The sequence below is a fragment of the Octopus sinensis genome, linkage group LG20, assembly GCF_006345805.1.
Source record: "Octopus sinensis linkage group LG20, ASM634580v1, whole genome shotgun sequence".
In the NCBI taxonomy this organism is placed as follows: Eukaryota; Metazoa; Mollusca; class Cephalopoda; order Octopoda; family Octopodidae; genus Octopus; species Octopus sinensis.
In genome coordinates this window covers 26,897,070-26,917,944 of record NC_043016.1, presented here as the reverse complement: position 1 = coordinate 26,917,944, position 20,875 = coordinate 26,897,070, and the positions used below count along the sequence as shown (strand labels likewise).

The 20,875-nt window shown below is 35.7% G+C and overlaps 1 protein-coding gene across 5 annotated transcripts in view; it reads right to left on the bottom strand.

Annotated features, from left to right (window-relative positions):
- The window catches only part of LOC115222639, a 36,273-nt gene that overhangs the window by 14,444 nt on the left and 954 nt on the right, over positions 1 to 20,875 (bottom strand). Inside the window, exons 2-4 of one of the 5 annotated variants that reach the window (XM_029792953.2) lie at positions 20,120 to 20,295; positions 3,040 to 3,105; positions 2,337 to 2,538 (exon numbers count right to left, since the gene is read on the bottom strand). In XM_029792953.2, the coding sequence (XP_029648813.1) occupies positions 2,337 to 2,538; positions 3,040 to 3,105; positions 20,120 to 20,245 (394 nt within the window). In that variant the 5' untranslated portion in view covers positions 20,246 to 20,295. Of the gene's footprint in view, positions 1 to 2,336; positions 2,539 to 3,039; positions 3,106 to 5,391; positions 5,649 to 17,383; positions 17,414 to 20,119; positions 20,296 to 20,875 lie in introns of those variants that run through there. The other 4 variants (XM_036511599.1, XM_029792955.2, XM_036511600.1 and 1 more) reach the window with 4 other exon arrangements.

Genomic DNA, 20,875 nt, shown 5'->3' with positions numbered 1-20,875 from the left:
AAACTCTGCCAGATCAAGATTGGAACCTGGTACAGCCATCTGGTTCACCAGTCCTCAGTGAAATCGTCCAACCCATGCTAGCATGGAAAGCGGATGTTAAACAATGACGATGATGATTTACAGCACTACTATATCCCACCTAGTTAACAATTTATCTACGCTTTCTAATGAACTTCCTGTTTGATCAATCTACTAATTCAACAAATGCAAGTATTGTACCTAAAGTTTTAATTCATCTTTCTGATAGAAATTATCATCTTTATTTAACATCTAGGTTCCATGCTGGCATGGGTTGAGAGGTTTTATAAGATTCAATGTGTCCAAGGACTGCATCATGCTCCAGTGTCTGTTTTGGCATGATTTCTATTCTGTGACTGGATGCCCTTTCTAACCTCAACCACTTTACAGAGAGTACAGGATGATTTTTCTCATGCCACCAGTATTAGTGGAGTTGCCATGCAATTTGCAAGACTACAAAACTGAAGGAAGTAGGATAGTTTTATGCTAGGAAGACAGGAGAGGGTTATGGTATGAGAGAAGAGGATGGGACAAAGCAGGTTCTTGTTGTAGAGGAGCTACACAGTCACTCACATTTAGGGGAGTGAAATGTTACTACAATTTCATTTTGTGTATCTTCATTGATTGTAGACACTACTACTACTACTGCTACTTTCCTATTCTATTCCTACCTTGTATGATCAAATTCCAGCAAGTTTCTGAATCTTTCCATTATTAACTGCTTGCATTATTAAATGTCACCAAGGTTGACTTTACCTTTTGGGGTCAATAAAATAAGTACCAGTTGAGCTGTGGTTGATGTAATCAATTTAGCCTCTTCCGTGACAATGCTGGCATTGTGCCAAATTTTGAAACCATTATTAACTGCTTGTTATTTTAACATTGAGTATATACTCCATCAAGCTCGGTTCCATTCTTCTAATTTCTTTTGCAATTCCTGGACATGCCTTCTTGTACCTCAAAAATACACCCTAATATTTCATCATCATTCTAGTCACTTCCACCCATCCTATATAATGCATGGTGGCCATTTATCTCCTCCACAGCAACATACCTGTTCCTGTCCTTCTACCATACTCTAATCTGTCAGTTGATGGCATTAAACCACATCGCTCTCTTGCACACTACCCATAAGTCAAGGTGGAGGTGAGGGCTTTTTGTTTTGCAAGTTATTTGGCAACCTCATAAGTGCTGGTGGCATGAAAAAAAGCATCCAATATACTCTGTAAAGTTATTGGCATTAGAAAAGATAACCAGCCATAGAAGCCATGTCAAAGCAGACATTAGAGCTTGGCAAAGTCCTACAGAATCATCCAACCTGTAGCAGCATGGAAGGCAGACATAAAATGCTGAAGACAATGATGAACTGGCACACAGTAGCCTGTATAAGCACGAAGTTCTGAACATTTATTTCTGTACAATTTAATGGTTTAATTAAGTGATAAACTTTATTCAAGTATTTTGGTGACTAGCTTAGATCATGCAGTATTTTTTTTTTATTTGTTATAACTTGAAGTAAAGAGAACAGCGAATTACATTGACTATAGTACATTACTGGTACACTTATTAACCACGGAATGATAAAAAGAAAAAATTTGACCATAGCAGGATTTGAATTTAAAATGCAAAGAGTTACAAGAAACACTGCAAATGAGTTGTTTTCTGATGCTACTAATCTGCTGTAACCATTTCAATATCAACTCATTTGAGCCCACTTCTAATTGTTTTAAAGTGACCTGAATTTTAAAACTTCCATCAAAATTCCATGTTAATTTATAGACCCGACAAATGAAGTGAGTTCATGGCTCGCAAGACAGCCTGCTGTGCTTGAGGAAACCTATTGAGTCAAGTACATCAACATCAAAATAAAAATCAAATGGAAATTTTAATTGTGATACCCGTGTCGGTGGCACGTAAAATGCACCATACAAAGGTGGCCGATGCCAGCGCCGCCTTGACTGGCATCCATGCTGGTGGTACGTAAAAAGTACCAACCAACCAACCATGGCTGTTGCTAGCCTCCTCTGGCCCCTGTGCCAGTAAAAAGCACCCACTACACTCACGGAGTGGCTGGCATCAGGAAGGGCATCCAGCTGTAGAAACACTGCCAGATCAGACTGGAGCCTGGTGCAGCCTCCTGGCTTCCTAGACCCCAGTTGAGCCGTCCAACCCATGCTAGCACGGAAAACGGATGTTAAACGATGATGATGATAAACTCTTCATTATTTTCAAAATTAATTGAAACAAAGACAGTGTATTTCAATAGAAATATGAGAACAAAAGAGTTGATAACAACAACAATAATAATAATGTCTTACCATCCTTTGTTAATGCATTTTTACCTAAAGCAAATAACCTGAAGTAGTATTTCTTCTGATCATTTACTTCATGTAAATTCAATATTTCTTTTCCAGCTTTAACAAATTGTTCCTTTGTAATACGGTCTTTTTCAACATGGCCATCCTGCATTTGAGTGTACAAAATTTTGCCAAACAGTTTCAAAGGTCCATGGAATGTATTCTGCAAAATATATTTTAAAAATTTGAATGTTCTGAGATGAGTTATTAGCAATTTTTCAAACTGTGAAATCAATCTGTTGTGATGGGGGAGGGGATACAGAAAAGTTTTAAAATGCATCAAAGCAACATTTCAACCCATTTAGTCTTCCACCATCAAGGGAGCATATGTGTAATTTGATGTTGAACATATTGTTGTTACTTACATTCTTCAAGGAAATACATTGGTGAGAGATACACACACATGCATGCATATAATACATATACAACATACATTTAAATCAACATTTTATGATGGGCTTCTGCAGTTTCCACCAACCAAATTCTATGCACTAGAAACTGGACAGTCCCAAAGGATATAATAGAAGACACCTTAACACACTGCATGAGATTGAACATGAAATCCATGGTGGTTGTGATGTGAACTACTAAACCCACACTGAAGAAATACACATAAATAATACAATACCAATCATGTATAGAAGAATATATATTAATTATTTACCTCAAAAGCTTTCCGGGATAAAACACCTGGATAAACATTACCCTCATCAGCTGTGAGTTCTAATTTCTTGAAAAAGAAAGAAAAAAAAAAGAAATAGAAAAAACTGCATAAAGATATCATTTATGGTAGACAAGAATTGGGATGAATAAATGTAGGAATGCTGCTGTCTGGCTTAAGCCAACAATAGCTACCCTGTTATGTTCAGACTACATCATGCGCCAATGTTTCAGAAAAATATATGTATGTATCTCTGTGTGTCCCCCCTCTCACCATCACTTGACAACTAGTGTTGGTGTGTTTACATCCACATAACTTAGTGGTTTGGCAAAAGAGACTCACAGAATAAGTACTAGGCTTTAAAAAATAAGTCCTGGGGTTAATATGTTTGACTAAAACAACCCCCCTTCAAGTTGGTACCCCAGCATGGCCAGTCAAAAGATAAAAGAACAGTCAAACTGGCTGAGAAGATGGATTTTACAGGAGTAGTTTGTAAGAATACATGTGAAATGTATTCTTTCAAATTCTTAGAAGGATCACTAGAAATAGTTGATAGTTTTCACTTAGGTGATTTAATTTTCCTAAGAGATATGGCATAATTTCAGAGATCTACCTGTTATGTCCAAACAGATTGAATTATAACAGGTTGTAGTAGCAGTGGTAAAGTATGGTATTCTTCTATTCCCAGTGAAACTACGACCAAAGGGGTTCCATCAATACCATTCTATCTATTTCCAGATGGTATATTACAAGAATACATTATTAAATACATTTAAAAAAATTTTATTTAGAAAGTGTGTTGTAATTTCAGAGAGAACTGAAGGGTATGTTAAATAATGTAGTTCAAGAGAGAGTGATGGAAATAAATAGACGATGATGGGCACAGCTGAAATGTCTGATCAGAACTTGCTTGGAAATAAACAAAATAATGAAAATGTTATTACGTCTATGCACTTGTTTTACAAGATCCTTGATGTGAAAACATGTGGAATAAGTAGAATAAGAGGAGGCAAGTGAAATAGTGAGCCACAGGATGTATGACGAAAGAGCTTTGATAAAGAAACTAAAGTAATGATAAAGCTGAAGTGAAGACCAAATGTATAATAAATGTGTTTAACTGGCAAAATATGACCATCCTTAAATGTAACAATAATGAAAATGTTACAAATAGTAAACGTGAAACATGGTATATGGTAAGATGAGCAAAACCTAATTAGAAAAAAAATAGTGTCAACACTTTTGACTAATATAAACTACGCGTAAAGCTTATTGTATTAAATTTCCTTTTTTTTTTTTATAAAATTGTAAACATCGAGGAACATCGTTTCACTTGCACTAAGTGCGAGGAAGGCACATTCGGAGGATTTCTCTCCCTTATATGCATGAATCACTTCCCCTTACTCCTTATTTCCTTACATCAGAACAGGTTCATAAAACGAAGTTAATCGAATTAAAGTGACTTTTGATTTGTCTTCTTGCGCTAGGTACGGTGATGGAGAAAGCGACATAATGTAGAATTATTACAGTACATTTTTCACAACTAACAATAACTACAGTCACTGCGGACATCCTCTCCTAAAGAAGACAAACAGCTAAAAGAAACCTGGGAGGCACCGGTCCCATTTGATGAAATCGATTCATATATCTGACTAGTTCAATAATTATGTTGTTTTACATTACCCTGAATGATAAAAAATGTGCAAATTTGGTAAACTAGTTGGAGTGCCTGATAAAATTCCTTGCAGTATTTATTTGTTTTAGTTCTTTAGGCTCTAAGTTCAATTCCTGTATTTTTGCATTTCATTCTTCAAGATCGATAACATAAAGCAGCAGCTCAGTGGTAAAATTGGATTATACAAATAACAAGAGAGAGAGAGAGATAAAGAATAGTATAAAGATAATCAATTAGAGGTTCATATTCAGACAACACAAAGACACAGGCATGACTGTGTGGTAAGAAGCTTGCTTCCCAACCTCATGGTTCTGAGTTTATTCTAACAGTGTGACACCTCGGTACCTATAACCAGGGGATAATGAAAGGCTCATGAATGATTTTCTTAGATGAAAACTCAAAGTAAACTACCTTTTGTAAAAGAGAGAGAGAGAGAGATCTAAAAATATCCAACTGAACATTGCTGTCTTGTTTAGAATATGGATACTGTGTTGTTAGCCTTGAGAGATCCTCACATATAGGAACTTGGTACATAAAAGCACACACATACAGATCATAGTCACCAAGAATCATCTGTCATAGGCACCAGAATTCACATGTCACATGATTCCATTCTACTGGAAATCATCTGTGGGAAGTCTGTTTTAACAAGAGAGCCATATTAAGTTGGACATAAAAATTACCTTTTCGTATAAATACTGCTTCTGTCAATAATAATGTGTGTCACCTATCACCACTTGACAACAGATGTTGGTGTGTTTATGGCCCCTGCAAGTGTCTCAGCAAAGAGACTGATAGAATAAGTACGAGGCTTAAAAAAAGTACTGGGGTGGATTCGTTTGACTAAAATCCTCTAAAGAAAATGAGCCAATATGGCTGCAATCTGATGAGTGAAACAAGGAAAAGATAAAAAGATCTTTATCAACTATTCCCAATGCATTTGTTTTTTTGTACCTCATCATTATATGTAAAAGCCTCTGGCATGCACACGCACCTTGTGAATGAAATTAATGTGATTAAATGCCAGGATTTACATTCTTGAAAGATAGTCTATAGGGAATTTCAGAGAAATACAATACTAGAGGTAGGATAGGTTTGATTGGACAAAGGTTCAGTAGAAAGTTTGATGGTCATTTTTTTTTTAATATGGTTTCAGGATGAGAAACTAGTAGATTGAATAGTAGGAGTACCACTCAAGTACCACTTGAGGCAAGCCTTGATCATTGAAATATGATACATAGGTAGCTAGCTGAACAACTAAGTACAATCCAAAGATCAAGCTATAATGCACTTCCGTTTAACTGAGAACCAGTGGTTTATCATAAAGATGTTATTATGTGGTTAAGAAGTTTACATCATAGCCATATGGTTTTGTGTTCAGTCCCACTACGTGACAGAGCAGGTAAATGTCTTCTGCTATAGCTCTAAGCCAATCAAAGCCTTGTGTGTGGTTGTGGTAGATAGAAACTGAAAGATACTCATGGTGTATATGTATGTGTTTGTATCTCCCTGTCTTCATAGCATAGATAGTTATAACGAAGCATCACTGTCGCAAATGTAGAGTCCCTTGTTTCCAAGTCCAGCCTTGGGAGAATTATTATACCTTGTTTGGAAAGTGAAGAAGTAGGAATGACTGTGTGGTAAGTAGCTTGCTTATGAACCACATGGTTCTGGGTTCAGTCCCACTGTGTGGCACCTTGGGCAAGTGTCTTCTACTATAGCCTCGGACTGACCAAAGCCTTGTGAGTGGATTTGGTAGACGAAAACTGAAAGAAGCCCGCAGTATATATGTATATATATGTGTGTGTGTGTGTGTGTGTGTGTCTCCCCAACATCACTTGACAACCGATGCTGGATGCTGGTGTGTTTACGTCCTCGTAACTTAGCGGAGACCGGTAGAATAAGTACTAGGCTTACAAAGAATAAGTCCTGGGGTTGATTTGCTTGACTAAAGGCGGTGCTCCAGCATGACCATTCAAATGACTGAAACAAGTAAAAAAGTGTGGGTTGGCAATAGGAAGAGCATCAAGCTATAGGAAATCTACTTCAATTCCATTTGACCTAGGCAATCTACGAAAAGTGGGCATTAAAGAGATGATGACAACACTCTAGCAGTCCAGATATGTTGCGCTCTACTGTCCAGTACATTCTCAATACACTGTAAACTGCAACTAATTACATCGACCCCAGTGCGTAGCCGTATTTCGTCTGCCGTTACGTTCTGAGTTCAAATTCCGCCGAGGTCGACTTTGCCTTTCATCCTTTCGGGGTCGATAAATTAAGTACCAGTTACGCACTGGGGTCGATGTAATCGACTTAATCTGTTTGTCTGTCCTTGTTTATCCCCTCTGTGTTTAGCCCCTTGTGGGTAATATATCTTAGTACTATATTTGGTTGAAATGAGGTGAGTGATTACTTTCATGTTTTTCTTTTTTTTAAAATACTTCTCAGGATTAAGTGGTGGTGGTGGTAGAGAGGTATTTTTAAGATGTAGCAGTTTTATGGATGCTTAACTTTTAGTATCCAGAAATATTCTTGTTTTATGTTCAAACCTACTCTACAGTGGCATTCTAAAGATAAACAATTACAAATTGGAAATATTGAAGCTGTGAGAGAATGAATGATTAATTTAAAACAATGTGAATAAATAAGCATTACATTTGACAAGAGTAAAGGTTAATGGTGACTGAAATGACCGAATGGGAGTGACAGCATACGTCACACTATTTAACCCTTTAGCATTCAGATTACTCTTTAATCACATTGTTTTAAATTAATTGTTCAGCATCTTGTAACTCTGAGATTTTGATGATGCCCCTGTTTATTTTTAGAATGACTTTGTAGGGTAGGTGTGAGAGGTCAGAGCTGGCTGGCTTGAGCATAAAACAGGAAGACAATTTTGGCCTGATATGGCCGGTCTAAACACTAAAAGGTTAAACTAACAGCCTTTAAAACTACTGAACCTGCAGCATTATCGGAACCGACTTTCATTTAAAAGAGAGTGGGGGGGGGGGGCGACCCGATTCATATTTGAATACAATATTTTGGGAATAAATTTTATTTTATTTTTGTGCAACCAAACATTGAAAATAATACAGAATTGGAAGTTAATTGTACATGAGGATATAGGAACTGTGAAAGCTGGTTGCTCTTTAGATCAAAAATCAGCTTTGATTGAACAAACTTATGATTAAAGACATTCCATCCACGACAAACATCATTTTTAGGGGTACCAAGAACTTCATTATTCAGTGTGTCCTCCCTTATCTAAGGCATTGTTTGAGGAAGATTTGGTTGTTATTTCTAGCAGTGTTAAAACAAACTGCTCCTCTACTATCATCACATGTCTAGGTGGTCTTTCATTTTTTAGTGTTTTTGTTGTGTAGATGGGCTTAAGATTTTGAAAATGTAGTTTTGTGTACTTTACAGTTTTACATAGTAGAGATTGGAGGGTGAGGGTAGTCCAGCAGGACTTGGCATAATCTATGATGCAGCTAATACATAATTTTGTACACCTCTGTTGGTTTCTGTTGGCCAAATACAGTATATGCTTGTATTTATACACTGTTTTGCATTGATATAATAGATCTTCTGTAAGTACTGGGAATTTTATAAGTGATCCTTTGTATGTGTGTGTGCTTGTGAATGCATGTGTTTGTGTGTGCGTGTGAGTGTAGATGTGAGAGTGTGTGTGTGTGTGTGTTTATGTTGTTGACTGATGTTCGTTTATGTTCTCCGGTGTTATTAAAACGAGACATGGTAGCATTGGCAAGTGCTACTTTAAATGTTTATTTGTAAACATGTTCCTCAGCAAATTGATGAAGAGTTAGATTAGTTTTGCAGATGTGTTTGGAAGATGGTGGAAGAGTGTGAGAGGATGCTGTCATCTGTGTATATTGTAAGCAGGAAGAGTTAAGTGGAGCCATTGAAAACACCACCCTACCTTATTTCTTTATTGCCCACAAGGGGCTAAACATAGAGGGGACAAACAAGGACAGACAAAGGAATTAAGTCGATTACATCGACCCCAGTGTGTAATTGGTACTTAATTTATCGACCCCGAAAAGATGAAAGGGAAAATCGACCTCGATGGAATTTGAACTCAGAACCCAGCGGTCGATGAAATACTGGCTGCTGAACTGTTTTATAAGAAATAACAAAACACACTGGCATCTTTAATAGGAAAAAAAAAAAAAAAAATGTAGTTTTATGCATAAGTGGAAATTAATAATTTTGGAAGATTGCGGCATTAGTTACAGTAAAGAATACAATTCAACAGAAATAAACTTTGTGGTTAAAAGTTAGCTTGTCTTTATTTTTCTGCAACCAAACATTAATAATAAAAATAATACAGAATGATTCTACAAAATACTGTTGTGTTTTGAGATGTTTAGATACACGGAAGTATACAATTCAACAGAAATAAACTTTGCGGTTAACGAACTGCTTAAAAGTTAGCTTGTCTTTATTTTTCTGATAGACATACCATTTCAGATATGTAAGCAGATATAGTTGTTTGGTAAGAAGTTTGCTCCTAAACTACAGTTGTAAGTTCAGTCTCACTGCATGACAACTTGGGCAAGTGTCTTTATTATAGCTCTGAGCTGACCAAAATCTTGTGTGTGAATTTTATAGATGGAAATGTGGAACAAGCCTGTCTGTGTGTGTGTGTGTGTGTGGGGGGGGTATGCGCTTGTGTTCTATGTTTGTATTACTATCTCCTGTGATGGTTGTAAACGAGTGTCACCGTTATACAAGCAGTGTCCTCATTTCCAATCTGAGATTGGTCTGGTCATGAGGAAATACTCCCTTACTCGAAAATAGGTGACAGTTGGTAAAAGGAGGGGGTTGTAAACAATCTCACCTCAAATTCCACCCTCTCTATTCCTTCAAGGTAAATGTGACTGAGAGGGTGGAAGTGGAGAGTATAGCTGAAGGAATGATAGAGGACGGAATAATGAAAAAGACACAATAACAGCTACATGTTTGTCGGTGATCTGGAAATTGAACAGAAAACATGATGGCATAGTAATAGAAATGAGTGATGGTAATAAGGAGTGGGTGGTGGATAGCAACGGAGAGTGGCAGATGACAATGAGAAGTCACATAGAGGAGAGTCAATGAAGGCTAGCATTGATGGTAAGTGGTACCAAATATGGCAAAAGCTGGAACCATTTCTTTTTATGCATGCTTCAGAGTATAGAAGCAGTAGAGTGACAGATGTATGATGGTGAAAAAGAAATAGCATGATAAAAGAGATTATGGAAGAGAATTAAATATGGACAGATGAAATGGCTTGTCATTACGCAGGTGCATAGGAGGGAGGGTGAATGGTAAAGGTAATAAAGAGTGACTAATTAGTACAACAAAACAAGACCCAATGTAGATACAGTAAGCACCCCCACCTGTCACTACCATTTTAGCCATGTGTGCAGGTTTCTCCAGCACTGGTGTGTTGTCAACTACGACAGTTCTTTGCCATCCCCTTTGTGAGGGTCAGCTTTCTTGGGAACATCCTTCACTACTTTGCTCAATGTCATTTTCAAGAGGTTCCTCTTCCACAAATTCAACCACTTCACGTGCTCAGTACTTCTTAATGAAACTCCATATATATACATCTATATATATATACTCCATATATATACATCTCTGTCCATACTAATACAATCTTCTTTCTCTAGCACACTCCATTTGATCTCTATGCACAACTTTCCCCCCCTACTCACTTATACTGTCATTCATATCAATTAACACACATCCTGGGAATCATGCTTCCATTTCCTTCTAGCTATTGCAAATTTTCTGCATTTAAGACCAACAACATGCTACTTTGTACATATACACCACACAGCTTGCTAGTTTTTATTACTCAGAGAGAAAAATTCCTTTTATCAGTAAAGGTAATAACTCGCAAAATTTCTTTTTATCCCTGGCTACTATGCTTTTAGTGCACCCACCTTCAATGCTAATTAAAATCACCTAAGTAAAAGCTATCAACTACTTTTAGTGAACTTACTAAAAGAATATATTTCACATGTATTGCAAACTAATCTTGTGAAGTCTATCATTTCTACTAGTGTAACTGCAATTTCATAACTACCTGTGCATTTATAATTTACACTGGGTAAAATATGAAATTTCTACTTAGTTTTTCTGATTCTTTTAAGCATTACCATTTTTCGCACATAGCAGAATCCTATTTTCTTTGAAGAGTTTCAATTCAAAGTTTTCTTCCACTGAACTTATTACTAACTGCTTCTGCACATGATCTGTATAGATCCTCATATGTATGGATCCCCATAAGCTTTTCACCTATCAGTAATTTCTTCAGTGATGACAGACACGAAACTGTTAAATATCTTCTGGATCAATGAACGCTAGGTCTCATTCTTCGCAAAGCACTCAAGCTATTCATCAATCTGAAATCAGTTCAATGTTGTAATGTTTTACAGAAATATCAGTGTCAGCTAACCATTTATTGTTGACTCATTAAATTGAAACAGTTGTCAGCCATATATATATATATATATATTTATACCTCCACTGCACAAAAGAGACCTATAACAATCCTTCTCTTAATGTTGGTCACATCAGCAATTTAATTCATTTAATAAATTTTCTCATAGATTTTGCAAAGTGTCCTTACAGAATACAGAATGGCAGTATTCTATATCTCTTCTATCAAAGTCTAGTTCTAATATTTCTCAGTCACTTGAACAAAGTTTTTTTGAGTTATGTAAAACATAACTATCACAGACATGCCACACAATTTTCTTAATTCCTTGACCTAGTTCAGACAGTGTGGAACTATTTCCATTGGCATTATATGATATAGCAAAGCAACAATATGGCAGAATCTTCAGCATGCTGGGATATATGCTTAGTGGCATTTGGTCTGTTTTTACACCCTGAGTTCAAACTCCACTGAGGTCAACTTTGCCTTTCATCCTTTTGGGGTCAATAAGATAAATACCAGTGGAGTACTGTGGTTGTAATTAATTTATCCCTTTTCTCCAAAATTGTTGGCCTGGTGCAATTATATAGCAAGATAAAGGTGGTGAACTGGTAGAGTTGTTAGCATGCCAGACAAAATGCTTAGCAGCATTTCTTCTGACTCATTAAGTTCTGTTGAGGTTGATTGCCTTTCATGCTCTCAGAATTGATTAAAATGAGTACCAGTTGAGCATTGAGTTGATGTAAATGACTTAACCGCCTTCAAAATTGCTGATTTTGTGCCTACAACTGAAACACGATATAGCAATATATATATAACAATTTATTTGTCCATACACAGTGGATAGTTACCTGAGGGCTCCATAAGGTCAAGGTGATTGATGCTAATCTAAGTATACAGTGATTTGTTAAATAAATGTAGCCGCTCCTGTAAATTGCTTTGCCCAGAGGCCTATATTGCTGTTAAGACAATCCTGCTACTACAGGAGTAATATAATACACTTCAGCATTTTTCCTGTCATATGATCGATCATATCAGGTCTCTGCTCCAGTATTAAACTGTCAGTTCATAACCATGACATGCAAGATCTTACAATAGAACATTTCCAATAAATCCTGGTCTCCAATAATGTCTCCAATTTTCATCTAAATTTCCCCCAAACCTCCTAGTATATCTCTTTCTCTACCATGTCATTTTACTTTGTATTTTTTTTGTGCCACTTCCCTACATTAACAGAGTATGTCACTGACAGTTTTGTCTACTTCATTACCGAGCTGGTCTATTTATGCTTTTAAAGTTTGCTCTTATCATGTGTTTGTTCTTGTATGGCTATGATAAAGGTTTCACTATCCCTCATTAGTTCATTTTTCATTTCCACATTGTCTCCTGTTTGTCAACTGTCATAATTCATTTTTTGTCAAGTTCATTCACTTTTGCTTTTATTTCTTTTTCTTTTCTTTAAGTCTTCTCTGTTGGTTTTATGGGTTGCAACAACCTTCAAATGAGTCTTTTTTTAAATCACTCTATATCAACTTAGCTTACAAAGACTTCAACTATGGCTAATTAAATACATTTCATTACTTATGTGAAATATTTGCACAATAAATGAAAATAAGGTGTGGAAGTGAGGGACAAACAAAGATTTTTTAAAGTCGGTGTTACTGAAATACCATGTGATCTTTAGCAGAAGGTGCTCCAGTTTCATTAAGGGATGCATCAACAGTTTGTATATCAATAGTAACCATGTCTTACATTTGCAATTTCTCACTTCACATGCATTTCTACACAAGGACAATTATCCCTTCTACCATCCATGGTGGTAGACCTAACTGTTACACACTGATAAAGTTGTCTAGTCAAGCGAATATATATAATTGTGAAGTAGACAAGGAAATCCTAGACTAAAGGCTTTCTAGTTTGGTACTTTATTACAGTAATGAAATTATACTTCCAATTCTACCTTTGACAATTGTATTTAGTTTGTATCCATTTTGTCTTTAAAAAACTCCTTATTCCAAATGTTATACAAGTACTGACTTGTTTCATTCACTAAGGGCTGACACTTCATTCTGCTGCTGAGTGAGTTCAGCTATTGATAAAATTTACCTTCTTAAACAGTATATTTTATTGATATTACTCAATCTATTGTTGATTACTTTCCAGTTTCTCAATCTCATCTAAGGCATTATTTTATTTTCTATTCCCTTGATTACAATTTATCTCAAAAGCTTGTTTATAATATTATCAACATTACCATTTATACTTTTACAAATTCTATAGACACAAAGCCATTTCAACTGGTTGCTATAGTATTATTGCTAAACAAATACTACAGCTTTGAGGAGAGACATGACAGAAATGTCAAACTTTTCGAGAAGAAACAAGATGACAGTAAGCAGAGTAACAAGATACATTTATTCCATCTAAAGTGAACAAATATAAAACAATTCTACTATATGTGACAACAGGAACAACGATGAATATAAATTAGTTACCATACATATTTAGTTACGGATGAATACAGCATTCAGTTTTCTTCTGAAAGTATGATAATAATGACTGATTCCCAAGCAAGGGAGTGGACATAACAGATAAGGCACAACCTGAATGCGGCAGACAAAAATAATCTACTAACGATATTATTACATTATAAGTTGTTTAAGACAACACAGGTGACCTCAAAAGTACTTGTGAGTCAAAGATTAAGGAAAACAGCTGTACACTACAACACCATCACCAAATTCCTATGACTTACCCACTAGTACATTTAAGAGGCTGGTATTCAAGAAGCAGTAAGGGTAGGGTTTCAGTGAACTGAATGACAGTGAAAATATTGATGAATAAATAAAACACAAAGTAGAAATATAATACAATTAGTAAGAGTAAACAGATGAAGCTCTATTGTTAATATATATATATATTCACTGACTGACTGAGAGAGATGTAAAAGAACCAGTTCTGCAGATCTATTCAAGCTGCACACAGAATAGAAAAACTGGTCAGAAGTTAAATAGCTCATGCCACTAATAATTGTGTAACTAAGCAAGTTATAATAAATTTTCTCTAACCAACAGGGTCGAATGAAAGAAAGAAAAAAAAAAGTGTTCTAATTTCTTGAGCTGATGTCTATCTGTGACAAACACAAATCTATGGAATTATCTACTAAACAACAAGACTGAAAATATGTTCTTTTATTCTTTTACTTGTTTCAGTTAATTGACTGTGGCTATGCTGGAGTACCATTTTTAGTCAAGCAAATCGACCCCAGGACTTATTCTATTGGTCTCTTTGGCCGAACAGCTAGGTTATGGGGATGTAAACACACCAGCATCGGTTGTCAAGCGATGTTGAAGGAACAAGTAGACACACGGGCTTCTTTCAGTTTCCGTCTACCAAATCCACTCACAATGCTTTGGTTGGCCCAAGGCTATAGTAGAAGACACTTGCCCAAGGTGTCATGCAGTGGGTCTGAACCTGGAACCATGTGGTTGGGAAATGTCTTCAGTTTTCCACACTGTAATCCCCAACTTTAGGGAAATGAACTTGTCTGAAACCACCCCAGATTCTCTGCAATTAATTTATTGCTTTTAAGTAAATAAACAACTGTCATTAAAATCTCATGTTAATTTGTGTTCCAAACATTAGATTAATAATGACAAAGCTGTATTAATAAATTCTTCATAATTTTCAAAATCAATTCAAACTAAGGTGCATATATGGATGTGTGGTAATTTTAAAACCTAATTCGCAAACACAGGGTTTTGGGTTCAGTCCCACTGTGCAGCACCTTGGGCAAGATCCCTTGTACTTTAGCCTTGGGCTGACCATGCTTGTGAGTGAATTTGGTAGATAGAAACTGCATGCGTGTGAGCGTGTGTCTATGTACCTCCCCCCAGTGCTTCATAACTGGTGTTGGTTGGTCTATCCACCACAAACTTAGCAAGCAGTCTGGCAGAAGAGATTGCTAGAATAAGTACCCTAAGTACTGGGGTTGATTCATTCTATTAAACCCTTCAAGGCAGTGCCCTAGAATGGCCAGTCTAATGACAAACATGGTAAAGGCAGTGTATTTCAACAGAACTATAGTAATGAAACGGTTAAATACTAAAGGGGGAAAAAAAAATCCATTTACAAAGCTTTGGTTTTCCACAGGCTGCAGTAGAAGACATTTACGCAAATAGGACTAAACCTGAAACCATGTGGTTTCAAACATCCCAACCAAAAAGTTACACTTGTGCCTTGTAATGTAAACATTAAAAATCACTTCACTCTTAAAAGCAAGGTCAATAGTTTGTATGATTATTAACTGTTAAGAACTAAATCATTGGGTACATAGTTATATCTGTTTCTTAGCAGTACCTCTAACTTTAAAACAGGATTAAATAAAGTACTTTCTCTGTTACTGACTTTAGTCTTTTCATTCATGTGAAACTATAAACTAAGAGACAAGATACCCAACCAACCGACAAGACTAAAATACAGATGAATAAAAAAAAAAATAAGCTCATTATTTCTTATACAATTTAATCTAAGCTTATTAAAGTACTGGTGAGCAGTGCCTATGTGCTGGTTGCAATTCCTAGCTGAAAGCCAAATAACTTTATGCTGCTTACACCCTATTGAATTTCCCAGCCTTGTTCTTAAATTTGAGTGCTAGAGTGAAACCATTACCTGGTTTTTTTGAGGGTCTTTAGTGAAGTCTACTCTGTTGTAAGCAATCAGACCTATTCTCTGATCTAAAGATAACTTCCTTCTACCAGCTTCAAAGGCTTAAGAATTGTTAAGTTTGTTGCCTTCCCTCTTCCTACTAAACCATAGTATACACATATAATTTAACATCTGTTTTCCATACTGGCATAACTTGAATGGTTTGACAGAAAGCAACAAGCCACAAGGACTGTGAAGCTCTGTCAGCCCTGGTCTGGTTTCTATGGATGGATGGATGCCCTTTCTAATACCAACTACTCTACATTGTGCACTAAGTGCTTTTTTTTATTTATACCACTGGCACTAGTGAGACTGCCAATAACTTGCAAAACAAGAAAAGAAAAGGAAAAACAACATCCCTTGACTGAGTGATGGTGTATTTGAGAGAGAGGGGAGGTAGCTTTATGCCAAGTGTTGAGAGGCTAAAGTATGAAAGAGGGACTAGCACGTGGCTTGCTGTAGGAGATACTTGGCTACTCTTAGAGCATTGGACAAAATATCTTGCAATATTTCTTCCAGTTAATTACATTCTGAGTTCAAATTCCACCAAGGTTGACATTGCCTTTCACCCTTTTGTGATTAAATAACTACCAGTTAAACACTGAGGACAAGCTAATCAACTTACTTCCTCTTTCTAAATTTGCTGGACTTGGGCCAAAATTTTAAACTATATAAGCATTGGTGGGAGTAGCAGGAAAGATAAAGAAGGTAGTAACAAGGTGCCAAAGAAAACTTTCAAGGTACAAGATAGTATAAGAGAGTATGACTAGAGCAGTGGCTCTCAACTGGGGCCAATATGGCCCCTGATCACAGCAGAAGTGTTAAGGCCACTCCTCCTGATGAAGAGGATATGGCCTGCAAGGGCCCTGTGCCAATGTCACGTTAAAAAGCACCCAGTAAAGTGGTTGGCGTTAGGAAGGGCATCCAGCCGTAGAAACTGCACCAAATCAGACTGGAACCTGGTGCAGCTCTCTGGCTTGCCGGCGTCCAACTCATGCTAGTACGGAAAAACGGACGTTAAAGGATGACATGATGATGATGATGTCACATTTTATTTGATTAGTGATACAAATTAGAAAGCTTCACACCTAATTTCACTCAAGGAAACATTAGCATTACGTCACTAAAAAAATCTTCTTCAGAAGTAATGTTATTTAAAGGTGTGCAACACCCTTGAGTTTTATTGCAAACAGGATCTACACATTAAGAATGAGTTAGTGAGAAAGCCTTTATACACCGGCTCGGAATGCTAGAAATAATAGTTACATCTCTTTCAAATCACGCGGTCTTAAAACATAATTGCGTAATGTAGCCCTGATATAAGAAAATAAGAAAAGAAGAGATAATCGCAGCTGGAATGCATGTGAACATAGATCTCCTGGATCACGACTGATTTAGGGTTTAAACACCAAAATTATGTCCGATTACGAAATATACAAACTAAGACGTATTGTGAAAAATAAGTTTAACCCTTTAGCATTTAAACCGTCCATATCAAGCCTAAATATTCTAACCTGTTTTATATTCATATTGACCAGATCCGGTCTCTCACGCCTACCTTACAATATCATTCTAAAAATAAACAATCACATCATCGAATCCTCAAAGCTACAAGATAATGGATGATTAATTCATCACTATGAATAAATAAGCATAACATTTCAGGGTAATCTGAATACTAAACCGTTGAAGTTCCTGTAATTATCATAATGACCCGGAAAATATGAAATGACGTTCGAAAAAAAAAAAAAACTTTTGCCCTGCCTTACTCTTAAATAATACGGATACATTTTGGACCACGTGTTTCCATGATAATGGACAACGTTTACATTCTTCTCTCTTTCTATTGGCTCAGTCAGTTTTTCATCCGTCTTTATGCTATGACCGTTCATCCAAACGGCTACATTAACGTACAGTCAGGTGAAATATTTACGACCGTATCTCCACACCCTGAGATGTCAAAATAAAGGGAAAGACCTCTAAAGTGAAAGTGGAGATCCTTCACTGACTGGTATAACTGGTGTGTGTGTGTAACAGAATGAGTAAGATTTATTGCATTTAACTGTGAGAGAAAAAAAAATTACAAATATTCACCACCTTATAAAAACTATACTAGCTAAGTAAATGATCTCCTCTAAATGCATTAAAAACACTATTACATATTCAGAACACTATTTCAGAAACTTATCTGAAACATTTATCGGCTCAAACGTTCTGTTTGAGCCTACAAATGAAAAATTTAGCTATGGCAAAATGACTAAGACAAGGTAAAATAAATTTGCCTCTCCAATTCTTCAAAATTACATTTGAAAAAAAGACTTGCATGTCAATATCCATCCTTAGACATCAGAAAGATCAGGCATGCAACAAAAATTTTATATACCTTAGGTAAGGGGAAAATGGCACATGATATAAAATTAACGAAATTCGACCAAATCTAAAAAACTAAAAATATTCTTTATAACTTCTTATTTACATACTGGAGTGGATTTTTTTCCAGATATATTTACGTAATACGCAGTTAAGAAGAAGAAATCAATGAAATTAGTCATTACTCATTTTGACTCTTTTTTTGAAAATTGAAAATCATTAAAGAGAGGAAAAAAAATTGAGTTTGAAATCCGTTGGAAAAAGAATATTGACTACGAAACACCAAAAATTATCCAGATATTTTATCAGCAATTTCAATTATAATCGGGTCAAATTACTTGAAAAGAAAAAAGTACCTGTCACATGTTTCAAACTCTCTAAACTTTAACAACTATGCTGACCAAGTTTTACACCTACAAGCGATGCAACAGTACAAAATGAGTATGCAAACACTTTACGATGTAATGGTTTCAAGCAGGTAAAGAGAAAATAACAAGAAATCAGAAATTACTCATTATGTACCGCCCCTACCTATGAAACGTTAGCACTTCTAGAACTATGGTGTTGATGGTACTTGAGTTTTGAACTTCACAAATTAATTTCTTTAGACACTCCTACCCTACTCCAGAGAATACTGAAATAGTATTTACATTACACAGATTTTAATACAATAGTATTAAAATCGGCAAAGAAGGATTCCAGTCCTTGTTGGGACTTTTATCAAAATACTGCCTTACTTTGAAATAATAGATTTGACAGTCAAAAATTTTTAGACTATACCAAATGTGAGGGAACGGGGGCGCACTCACCTTCGGGCGACGCTTTTATAGTGGCGGCACCTTTTGTATCTGCTGTACAAGCCTATAATAGGTTTTGGGACTTGAGAACTGCAAACTCAAGGGCTTACTCAAGCGGTACACACTTTAGTTATGCTACTGATCAAATGAAAGTAGCACATGACAATTTTCAAGTGTTTTTTAAATTTTATTATTAAATATGGACTACAGAAATGTCACAAAAAACAACAAACAAAAAATTAGAGCCAAAACAATAGATACTTATGTCATAAGATTAATTCAAATAAATAAAAATATATAGGACGAATGAATTTAAAAAAAAATCGACTGCGATTTAAAATGGTTTGAACATGGTGTATATAAACGAAATTTTTACTGTTACATAAAAGAGTGTTTCACTGAGGAGAAACACTTATTTCACTCTCCACAAACACTCATAAAACAGACTTAATTAAAAATATTAACTTCGCTTAAGTTATCATTTACAGTTTGTTAGCATCTATTTGTATTTTTCTTCATTGCGGATATTACCACAAATTTATTCTGATATTTTAATAAGGTAAAATCAGCAATTAGAATGACCTACAATTAATTTTAATTTTTCTTGGAATAAAAACAATCTCTCGAGGGGTAATGAAATATTTCGCTATAAACTTAACATTAATTTTGATAATGTATGAAGCTGGTAGGAAAATTTGTAGCAAAAACTTTTTTTTTTCATGAATTAGTAAACGAATAAAAAGTATAATGCCGATAATCATGCTTTTGCCTGATAACAATATCGAGTAAAAACACCCAAACCATTAAAGGGTATTAAATAACTGACAGTATTGAGAGAACAATCAGAGGCAAACAAACTGCAGCTAGTGGAACTTTCTGAACGGCACACCAACGAAAAATTACCTTGAATTTTCTTTCTAGTTTTTGGGGGGTTTTTAAAAAAATATTTTTTAGCAACATGGGTCGCCCGATGAGGAGCTGTGTGTGTGTGTTTCATGCAACCCGCTTCTCGGAAAAGTTTGGTCATGCTTGGTATAGGAATATATATAAACAAATAAGCCTTGTCGAATTTTTTTTACTCACCTCAAAAAATTTTAATAAACATGTATTGTAATCTAAAGACGCGGCGGCATTCTGTTCAGACGATGGTACTGTAGTCCGGTGAGTAATTAGAGTAACATCAGACGGCTTTTGGTTTGAGTTACCCATACTTGTTCAAACCATGAAAACGCAAATTTTATAGAATGTTTACCGAATACCTGAAAGAAAGATAAAAGACTCCATTCAAACTCGATACTTCATGATCAGAAATTTTGACACATATACACAAATGTGTGTGTGTGTATATTATATATATATATAAGAGAGAGAGAGGTAAATAGGAGAGAAAGAGAGAATACTTTATAATTATATAAAACACACGTATAAACAAATTATATTGACATTCTCTATTCGTTTCTATTACTGGACTGCGGCCATACACAAACACTAGCTCAGATTATCTTCATTTTATCTTTGTTATTTGTCGACAGATAACAGGATATGAAGAAAAAAAAGACTACAGACTCTCTCCCTCTCATACACACATATACGACCAGCTTCTTACATGTACCAAATTCCACTTACAAGATAAACCTGAGGTTACATTTTGCCTAAGGTGTTGCGTAGTGGAATCGATACCGGAACCACATGATTGCGAAACGAACTTCTTAATTGTAGTCATACATACATATATATATATAAAAAATCGGGGCTTAATGCAGTTTCGCACCTCTCCTTCAAAAATGCATTTTTTTGGGGAAAAGTTTTTGTTTTCAGATTCCTCCGTTTTAGATGTCG